At 44.9% G+C, this 11060-nt stretch overlaps 1 protein-coding gene across 3 annotated transcripts in view; it reads left to right on the top strand.

Annotated features, from left to right (window-relative positions):
* The first annotated feature begins 3874 nt into the window (after nt 1-3874).
* The window catches only part of tdrd5 (tudor domain containing 5), a 33689-nt gene continuing 26503 nt past the window's right edge, over nt 3875-11060 (top strand). Inside the window, exons 1-11 of one of the 3 annotated variants that reach the window (XM_014149581.2) lie at nt 3875-3961; nt 4823-4879; nt 5140-5369; nt 5883-6365; nt 6499-6707; nt 7042-7125; nt 7370-7426; nt 7606-7780; nt 8112-8281; nt 8559-8779; nt 9034-9243. In XM_014149581.2, the coding sequence (XP_014005056.1) occupies nt 5141-5369; nt 5883-6365; nt 6499-6707; nt 7042-7125; nt 7370-7426; nt 7606-7780; nt 8112-8281; nt 8559-8779; nt 9034-9243 (1838 nt within the window). In that variant the 5' untranslated portion in view covers nt 3875-3961; nt 4823-4879; nt 5140. Of the gene's footprint in view, nt 3962-4822; nt 4903-5131; nt 5370-5882; nt 6366-6498; nt 6708-7041; nt 7126-7369; nt 7427-7605; nt 7781-8111; nt 8282-8558; nt 8780-9033; nt 9244-11060 lie in introns of all 3 variants that reach the window. The other 2 variants (XM_014149580.2, XM_014149579.2) reach the window with 2 other exon arrangements.

Genomic DNA, 11060 nt, shown 5'->3' with positions numbered 1-11060 from the left:
GTTGGCAATGCTTGCTGTTTGGCTTTTTATGTTTATCATTCCTCCATTCTGACATACGTTGATGCCTGGACACACACACCTCTTTCATTACGTACTTTTATTTGGGCTTGTCTCAGCCTCTACAGCTAGACTATGCTGCAGCTCAATGGGGAAACAAAGGTCCTCTCTGAAATGAACACTGTGTAGCGGTGGGGGGCTGGCCAGCACGTGACTAGAGTGTGAAGTAACACAAGCGTAGACCAAAATTGACCTTTCTCCTGGGAAACGGCACAGCGCCGGATAACAAAAAAACCAAAACCTAGCTCTTCTTTGAGCCTTTCTACACGGGTCTTCCGGTCCCTCTCTGCTACCGGACAGCTTAGCTGTTTACCGGCGTATCCAACAAAAGAAAACAGAAATCCAACAGGCTTATCCTTACTGGGGTCAGGTCTAGGGCCAGATAACATCCAATAGCCACATGTAGATAGAAAAGGCAGCATGATTCACTCTAGTGTTGAGAATATATACCACCACCCATTCACTCAGTCAAGTTCTTGGACACTCCATGTGATTCACACATCAGTGAGCCTGCTCATTACCAAATTCCATGATCAACCAAGGTCAATATCAAATGTCAATATCACACATAGGTTTAAATACTATTTTAAATCATTTAAAATACATTATCTGTGCACGATTGAGCTTGTTTGGCTTAATGGACCAATGGGATAGTTCAAACTGTAAACCCCACCTATCTGGCACTCTAGGTAGGTTAGACTGAGCAAACAGTATTTGAACAATTTTAAATAGTATCTGATCCCAGGTCTGGATAATATACAGACCCGTAACAAAGAGTGAACTGTAGGTTAGGTACCAGGATCTCCTGGGCGATCCTCTTCCTGTCCAGAAGGATGTGGGTGAAGTTGTGGTGGGCTAGAAATGGGGAGGCAGGTAGCCTAGAGTGTTAGGCCATTAACTGATAGGTCGCTGGTTTGAATCCCCGAGCAGACTAGGTGATGGTGCCCTTGAGCAAGGCACTTAAATGTAAACATCTCTGTCACGTGCAGCATGGCACTCACACTTGACAGGGCAGTCCAGCATAGAGCCATGTTCTCTATTCAGTAATTATAACATTCCATGCTCACCAGGTCCTTGGTTACCACCTGGAAAAGATTCATGCCCAGAGAAAATGATATTTGAATATTTGATGTAGTTTGTGTTTCTCTGTGGAGCTGTCAGAGGAGTTACAGTACTGTGACCAATTGGATAACAATTGAGCATTTTTGGACAGATGTCCACTTTCTAAAAAACATAGAGGAGTGGGAGGTAGAAAAGTAGGCCTTGGTCCCAGAAGCAGTAGATAGAGATTGGAGAGGTACTGACATACTGTGTAGTGTACAGTATAATGAACATATGGACAATGGAGGTTGTTCACAAGACTTGTGCTGTGGTAAATCTTACCAGTTGCCTTTTCAAACCCATTTGAGAAATTCAGAGATTTGTTTGATGCATGTCTCATCTAGCCTAAGACAATTCTTCCATGTTTGAAATACATTTTGTCATTGCGTTTTTCTGTGTCACCATTTTACGAGTAACCCGCAAGGTGTGTCCCTAAGACAATCCAATTATTCGTAGAAACTATGAATGACTCGTTCAATGAGTCATCAAATAATATTAGAATAACAAGTCCCCTGGGTCTCCCTCGCAGTAAGTGACCCTATCTGAAGATCACAGCTTTCTCATGCTCCCTCACAACCTGTCAATCAACACAGTGGCTAGCTGTCAATCAATACTTTGCCGTATCGGAATGACACACAGAGAAAGACAGCCCACTGCGTTTGTCAATGAAATATACAAAGAACCAAACACTTTCTTACTCCAAAGTTTATATTATTCTTAAAAAATACATGGGGTTCTGAATCCTTGTAAATGTAGTCATTCACAAAATATTACATTTCAATGATGTGTGCTTACATAATACAATAAGGAAATCTACCATTTGATGAGTGCTGTTCAACTCAATGTGGAAAATAGTCAAACCCAGAAATATTTTAAGCTGAACTATTGCCTGAAACATTTTTACACAGTCAACGTCAAGGTTTGTACTGTAGATCCTGTGTGTAATACGTGTCGTCTGTCTACAGTAAGGGAAGGTGGAAAAAGCTTACCTTCACACAGAACCAGTTGCAGATGACATCATGAGTAGCAACTCACACACTCCAAGACTCCACTACTTCAAGCCTGGTGGAGACAAATAACAACATTCAAAGTTACAGTACATTGACTTAATGCACAGTATATTCAGACATACTGCACAGTACATTCAGATTTACTGCACAGTACATTCAGATTTACTGCACAGTACATTGACTTACAGTACTCTGCATTCAGACGTACTGTACAGTAACAGTAAACTAAGGTCCTTTCAAATAAATTATAATTGAAACGAAAAAAATACGGCCCGTATTCACAAAGTGTCTCAGAGTAGGAGTGCTCATTTAGGATCAGCTCCTCCCTCTTATTCATTATGATTTCTAAACTGATCCTAGTCAGCACTCCCACTCTGGCACACTTTGTGAATAAGGGCCCAGTATATTTAAGCAATAAGGCCTGAATGGGTGTGGTTTATGGCCAATATACCACGGCTAATGGCTGTTCCTTTGTACGACGCAACGCGGAGTGCCTGGATACACCACAAACACCCGAGGTGCCTAATTGTTATTATAAACTGGTTATCAACATAATTAGAGCAGTATAAATACATGTTTTGTCATACCTGTGGTATACGGTCTGATATACCATGGCTGTCAGCCAATCAGCATTCAGCACTTGAACCAACCAGTTTATAATGACATTTAAGATATTGATAATATGTCTGACCTTCCTCCTCCTGCCATTCACTCTCTATTAAGGCCATAAACTTTTTGTTCTCCTCTCCGCTCACGTTCTCTCTCACACAATGCACGTCCACAACAGTTGAGGTGGACTTGACTGGCCTGTCTTCTATCTCTTCCTCTCCCTTGGTCTCCTGGGTAATCCCTCTTTGGCACTACTTTCCTCATGTTCCTCAGGGAGCCTCACTGTTTTGCTGCCCCTGTGACGGCGGCCCCTGAAAGTCGGGGACCCAGAATGTTCTCTCTTCACCATCTTCCATGCTCGCGGCGAGGGGAAGCTGACTCCAGGTGCTTCGCCATCCCTCTTGGCATGTTTGTGGCTGGTGAGAAGCGTGCAACCCAATGCTTGTTGCTAGTTGGTTTGCTGTTTGAGTGGCTGTCTTGGTTTCAACGGCCCTCGCTTCCTCAGTTGCGATCACCTATAGGACAGGGAGGAGGCCTTTGTCAAGGGCTGCTAGTTTGAAATATAAGTTGTCATTTTTGTTTTGTTTACATGATCATACCCAGTCATGTGAGGAATATCATTGGAAAAAAGGGCTACTTTGCAGATCTTTGTGCTTGGGTCGGGGAGTCACTGTCTTGGAATGTGCAAACTCAGATGTTTGTCTTTTCCAAAAAGGTGTTGGTGTTTAGTACAGGAAAGACACACATCCTCCCAGACACAATTTAGTTAAACTGTAAATTAAGTATTTGACCTACATTTCCTCTGCTATAATGAATTCTCATCAAGGCCCTCACCTAGGCCAAGAAATTAAGTATTTTAGTTTATTAGAAATGATTAGATTTGATTAACAAATTATTGAATAGTCTGTCATTCATATGTCTTATTATTGTTCATTAATATTAGGCTATTAATTATGGCTCCATTGTTTCACCTTTTGAAATAATTAAGTTTTAATATAATAATTGTATTGCATTCATAATTGTAGTAACTTTTGTAGATGTATGTAATAACTTTTGATAACGTTAAGCAACTTGCCATGGCAATAACAAGGTTAATCATGATTTTGGAAGCGATTTTGTCTGTATTTGCTCGCCATACTTGCACGCCTGATTTTCGCTGCCTGATTCCAGAAAATGTGTCTTAAGTGAGTAAACCATTCAATTGTCCTATATATTGCACAGCTTTGGAAGAAAACATGTGTTCTGAGACTACTAGATGTGAATAAACCAAATGCATTTTTTGGGCTAAATAAATCTTTAAGTAGTTATCTTGTAACTGTATGGCTCGTGACGTGCACTGATTTTGTCTCGCTAGTGTGGTGGAATGTATCTCTGGTCCAGCACGTTACTAACGCCCTGCACCAGAGCTAAGTGGAATGTTTCTCTGGTCCAGCACGTTACTAACGCCCTGCACCAGAGCTAAGTGGAATGTATTTCTGGTCCAGCACGTTACTAACGCCCTGCACCAGAGCTAAGTGGAATGTATCTCTGGTCCAGCACGTTACTAACGCCCTGCACCAGAGCTAAGTGGAATGTTTCTCTGGTCCAGCACGTTACTAACGCCCTGCACCAGAGCTAAGTGGAATGTATTTCTGGTCCAGCACGTTACTAACGCCCTGCACCAGAGCTAAGTGGAATGTATCTTTGGTCCAGCACGATACTAACGCCCTGCACCAGAGCTAAGTGGAATGTATCTCTGGTCCAGCACGTTACTAACGCCCCTGCACCAGAGCTAAGTGGAATGTATCTCTGGTCCAGCACGTTACTAACGCCCTGCACCAGAGCTAAGTGGAATGTATCTCTGGTCCAGCACGTTACTAACGCCCTGCACCAGAGCTAAGTGGAATGTATCTCTGGTCCAGCACGTTACTAACGCCCTGCACCAGAGCTAAGTGGAATGGGACACCGCTAACCACCTGTTTCAGCTGTGCTAATTGATGCTATTTGGACAGTGTTGGCTACATGCTGCTAACGAATTGAATCCATTCATTTATCTGCACCTGCAGACTTCAGACGAGTACCGTGGAATAAATTGACAGACTGATTGACCTCCTGTAGGAAAGGTTGGTCTTCACGAGTTGCTAGTGTAAGTTAGCTCAAATATGGAAACTGAATGCTTGTTGAAATCTTTTTTTTGTGAGCGACCTACAGTAGCTAACGTTAGTACTTTGATGAAATACTTTTCACATTGTGACAGCTTGTAACCGTCGTTAGCCTAATTAGCTAGTTGGTCCAATGGGGGTGGATTCTTTGCACATTTCAGTGTTTATTGTTCAGAAAATGCATTAGTTAGCTAAACTGTAGCCTCTGTCAAGTCTCACAGAATGACCCAGGAGCAGTTGCTCTCGAGCCTGAAGAAGGATGTGCGCTCCCTGCTCATCTCAGCCAAGCAGGGCCTGACCCCAGATCAGCTGAAGAGAGACTACATCAACATGCTGGGCCACCCCATGCCCCTGAGGATCCTTGGCTTCCGCAATGTACTGGACATGATCCGCGAGATGCCCGATGTGGTGTATGTTCTCTATCTGGGAGATGGCAGCATAGTGTTGAAGGGTAAGTACTGAGTACTAGTCCCACTGTTGATTTGCTGACTGTTGTGTCAAAGCAAGTTTGTTTTGTCGTTAACATGTGACATTATAGGCAGAACATGCTATCATTTTCATATTTGTTGACGAGTTACATTTTGCCTCGTGCTTGAGTATAGTATGCACAGTATCATGAGAGGAAGAATATACCATAACACAGATATCAATTCAACTCCAGCATACCAAACCCATCTCTCCAGTGGCATACCGCAGTTTCACGGAGCTCCGCAAGGTCTGAGCAAGGCCTTTTTGCAATGAGGCTGAGCGAAAATATTTTACAGCAAATGTTCTGTAATTCTAAACATTTTTGCCATGGCTTATGACCTGTTCATATGCTGTCTGGGAAGGGGGGGTGACCTCCAGTGGGCCCCCAACCCAACATTATTCACATTTTTTGGGGGGGGTCCCCAGAGCCTGTGGGCCCTCCTGCCTTGCGGGTGGGTGTCGTACTCCAATGCATCTTTCTTTCCCCATTCTGCAGCGGTGGCTGATGACGCCACCAGAGGCATCGTGGAGTTGGTGGCTAAGCAGCGCAGTGCCAAGAAGGCCCCTGCTCAGCGTGGTGGTGTGGGCTTCTTCTCCCCACGCTACCAGCATCACAACCCCATGGTCCTGCCGCGGCGTGGCCACGCACCCCCGGCCCTGCCGGCTCAGCTCCGGGCCCAGCTCCACCAGCTGCTCTCCCATGGGGCCGTGGGTCTATCGGAGCTGGAGACAGCCTTCGCCCGCCGCTTTGGCTTCCCTTTACGTGTCAACAACTACGGCTTCTATTCCATCGCCGAGATGCTGGCAGCGGCCGCCGACCTGGTGGCAGTCACACAAAGCAGGATGGGCTCCCAGCTGTCCCTCAGGGGGGCAGTGGTGGCATCGCGGATGAGGACTGGACCCATAAAGCCGTTATTCCCATTGAAGCAGACCATCCAAACTGTTCCTATCGTAAGGCAGATGACCCAGACAAACTCAGGTTGGTTGGTCCCACAGTGAAAGATATAACTCCATTTCAAGCAGATAATGTTGAATATAATTGATTGCTGCTCATGTACAGTACACATTGCACACATTGAAAAAATATATATATTTCAGTTTTATATATCCAGTCCCAGTAGAAAGACACACTACAGAGTCCAGTACTCCGAATCCAGTGTCCAGTACCCAGAATCTTGTAGTACCAGCGCCACTCCCTGAGGCTGCAGTCCTTAACAGCCCAGAGGCGGACCAGGGCTCTCTGCCAATGGATTACACAACACCACAGCCAGAACCAGAACCCACGCAGGATGGACAACTGTTTCAGAAGTGTGTCATCAAGGTGTGTATCCTGCTGTCTTTCCTGCTGTCTTTCCTGCTGTCTTTACCTCTGTGGTGTGTGTTCAGCCACGTAAAAATAGTTTCCCCCATGATCTTGTTTTTGATTGGGTGCAAAGCCTGCCAACGTAACATTCAGATCTGCCAACATCAGGCTTACAACCAAGTTACTGTGCTGTATCTTGGGTCTGTGCTTGTGAAGCTTTAGAGGGCGAAAGTCTTGATTTTTAGAGAAGGGAATCGAATGTGCTTCTGAATAGCAGTAGTGAAAAGTAGAACAAATGCCTTGTAGCCCCTCCCCCTTGTCATGTTTTGCTTGTGTTGATTGGCATCTGCAGCTGGAGGAGGAGCTTAGGCAGCGTATTCTGGAGAACGGGCATGCGGGCACAGTCAGTCCAGAACTAAAGGCCAAGCTTCGCCAGGTCAGTCCACTGACTGCATCCCAATGAGCACCCTATTCCCTTTATAGTACACTACATTTGACCAGGGCACATATAGTTCACTACTATTGACCAGGGCCCATTTTTACCAGGGCTCATATAGTACACTACTATTGACCAGGGCACTATATAAGGAATAGGGTGTCATTTGGGACACATCCTGTCTCTACCCAAATACCAAATCCATCTAATGACAGTAGAGATTATAACACGACGAACCTTCCAGGTTGTAGCCCAAAACAGTGAGGGACTATCCGTCCACGATCTCCCTGCAGAATTCAAGGTAATTTATAATTTATACTGACAAATCAAATACATTCCCTTTGGAATGCCTACATACTAACCGATGCCTAATGAAGCCTAATCATTTGGAGTTTTTTAAATCCCAAAGTATTTTTTCTTGTTAGTGTCTTGTATGTTGCGCTGACCTTTGTTGCCCTTATGACCCACGGTTGACCCCAGAGGGTGTTTGGGGAGGAGCTGCCGGTGGTCCAGAGTGGCTTCCTGAGTACCACGGAGATGGTGGGCGCCCTGAGCGACACGCTCTACCTGCGGCCCGTGGCGGGCGACGAGGGCAACCACTGGGTGGTCATGGACATCCAGAATGCCCCTGGACACACAACGCTTCAACAACCAGGTCTGCTACGCTCCTCTGGCTTTAACCTAGGATCAGATTACACCACTACCAATCCTCAAATGAACCATCAGGGGGGTAAACAAATATCTGACCTTAGATCAGTGGTTAGGGAGCAATCTCTGGCACACACACAACACCTATCTACTTTATTTCTAGCCATATGTTAGTTCGGGACAATCAGATTTTGATTGATTACTAACTCATTGTTAGAACCAAAAAGTATAACTTTTGTTGCCCATTTAAGATTCAACAAAACAGGTATTTTGGGTCTAAGTGTGTCATGACTGATCTCATTCAATATGTCACTTTGGTATTATTTGTGCTGTGGTAGGAACGGCGGAGCCCGACGGCCCCGATGAGGGTGTCAAGGCTCTGAACCCGTCAGGTACGGGCTACTACTTCAGCTGTGGGGAGTCTCCCTGGGAGGGAGAGGGAGGCGAGACCAAGCCCAACTTGGAGGAAGACATGGAGCTCCGCATCACCACCAAGACCTTCTACCAGGTGAGCTGGAGCCTGGGGAAAGGCATCTGCCTTTGGCTTGAGACAAAGGGCAGCCAGCTCCGCTCCTGGAGGGACACAACGCTCAAAGTCCTGATCAAATACATGAAGTGTGTAAGTGCTGGGCACAAATGAAATCCTGCACCCATTGCTGCAGTTTTGCAGACAGGAAAATCTGTGTCACTATGGTCCATATCTGTGTAGAATGTGTTTATGTATACTTGTTCACATGCATAACAAGAGTGTACACACATATTCTGTTTATGGCTGCTTCCCTCAGATGGTGGATATGTACGGCTCGTTGCCGGTGCGTTGTCGGCATGGGGCGGTGATTCCCCCGGACGCCATGCGGGGCCAGAGGCTGAGGGCCCCCACGTGCAGGGGCCCTCGGGAGCTGGTGGCCGTGCTGGTGGAGCATGTGGAGTCACCCTCGAACTTCTACATCCGCTTTGATGAGAGCCAGGAGGCCCGCGCCCTGGAGAACATGATGATTGAGATGAGGTGAACAACAGCCCTCTGCTGGAGGGATAGGGGGACGAGAGGCTTCCCTGCCTCAGTGGCTGGGATTTGACATGTAGTCCAATTGGCTTATTTGGTATGAATGTGCAGTAACTCTTCATATCTAGTAGTCGTCCACCCCGTTACCCTCAACTATGTAGTGTGTTTTTAGGTCAATGCACATGAAGGAGAAGAGACTAGGGGTGGATGCAACTGAATGCTATGTTTTGGTGCTCTCTCTTCCTCCCTCCCTCCAGGAGCTGCTACACCTGTCCCGAGGTGTCGGAGCGTTACCGTCTGCCGGGGCGCTACGTGCGTACGGGCCAGGTGTGCTGCGTGGCGCCCCAGGGCATCTGGTTCTACCGCGTGGTGGTTCACCGTGTACTCAACGACACCCATGCAGAGGTCTACTACGTGGACTTTGGAGACCTTACCACTGTCCAGAGGAGCAGCCTCAACTTCCTCAAGTAGGACCCCGACTGTGACCAAATGACACCATATTTCCTATATACAGGGTTTGTAAGGTCATGAAAATCCTGGAAAAGTCATACAATTTTAAAATGATGTTTTCCAGGCCTGGAAAAGTTTTGGGAATTGATCAAATCTGAAACGATTTTGAAAAGTAATGGTAATTAATTTCAAAATGTATGTTAATGTAATTTATTTAGGCACGTTATCATATCAGCCAGGATCTTTAGTGCGTTTGTGTTAGAGAGACAGTCGGACATTGCAGTAGCAGGTAGGCCTTTAAAATCTGATGGAGAACAGACTTATAACTAGGTAGCCAATTCAAAACATATCTTGTACCCGCTAGGTAACTGTTAACCTATTATTAGCGTGTATTCATTTTTTTGTCATGTCCCAAAAGAAAATCCAACGATAATTGCGAATAAGGACATAGAAAGTTAATTAACCTTTTCTAATGATTTAAATGATTATTTTTGACGAAACAAACAATTCACGCCGTTGTATTAGTTCGGATTCGGTTCAATTGCGGTGAATCGAATCATGTGAATCAAAATAATAATTTGTGAATCGCAAACAGTAATTTTATGAAAACATTTGTAGCCTTTCTTTTGAATTATGTGGCTTCAAAACTAGTTTTGTAGATACTTCCAGTTGATTTGGACATCCAATGTAGGGGACATTGCAACTCAATAGATGCTTGTCAGCCTGCAAAGTAAACATTTCTGAGGTAGCTAAGATGCATAGCGAAGTTACATTTCCTGTCGTCCATTTTTGGTCTGGTTGAGTATAAAGATTTGTAGCCTACCATAGCCATTTGATCTTTGATATATTGAATCTGCGAATTATTTCAAAAGGCATAATACGTATTTCATTGCAATGTTGCAATGTTATACATGAAGAGTGGTCAACCATCCTCCAGGAGAGCTAATGGTGTCCAGGCTTTTATTCCAGTCACCCTCTAACAAACCACATTTTTATAAAATTAGTAGCTCAACTGGACCTTGATAAACTGTGTTTGAGCAGGGCTTGATCAAAAGCCTGCACACCCAGTATCTCTCCAGACTGAGGGTTGACCACATGTTTCATACAGTTATTCAGACAGGTATTCTACTTGGGGGGGGGGGGTTAAGGGCCTTGCACAACAACAGAAGATGGTACATGGGATCAGAGAGCAGCCTCCCAGTGTTGAGACGACATTACACTTCATTTTTCTATATATACACTACCGTTGAAAAGTTTGGGGTCACTTAGAAAAGCAAGTATTTTTTTTATTTTTTTTTTTTTTTTTTTGTCCATTAAAATAACATCAAATTACAGAGGCCCATTATCAGCAACCGTCACTACTGTGTTCAAATGGCTGAGTATCTGGAGCGTCAGCATTTGTGGGTTCAATTATAGGCTCAAAATGGTCAGAAACAAATACCTGCCTAGAAGGCCAGCATCCCGGAGTCGCCTCTTCACTGTTGATGTTGAGACTGATGTTTTGCAGGTACTATTTAATGAAGCTGCCAGTTGAGGACTTGTGAGGCGTCTGTTTCTCAAACTATACACTCTAATGTACTTGTCCTCTTGCTCAGGTTGTGCACTGGGGCCTCCCACTATTTCTATTCTGGTTAGAGCCAGTTTGTGCTGTTCTGTGAAGGGAGTAGTACCCAGCGTTGTACAAGATCTTCAGTTTCTTGGCAATTTCTCGCATGGAATAGCCTTAATTTCTCAGAACAAGAATAGACTGACGAGTTTCAGAAGGTCTTTGTTTCTAGCCATTTTGAGCCTGTAATCGAACCCACAAATACTGATGCTCCTTTATCTGAAGCTT

The sequence above is a fragment of the Salmo salar genome, chromosome ssa16 (genome assembly GCF_905237065.1).
Source record: "Salmo salar chromosome ssa16, Ssal_v3.1, whole genome shotgun sequence".
Lineage (NCBI taxonomy): Eukaryota > Metazoa > Chordata > Actinopteri > Salmoniformes > Salmonidae > Salmo > Salmo salar.
Note: the sequence above shows the minus strand (reverse complement) of the source record. Positions and strands in the feature narration are given on the sequence as shown.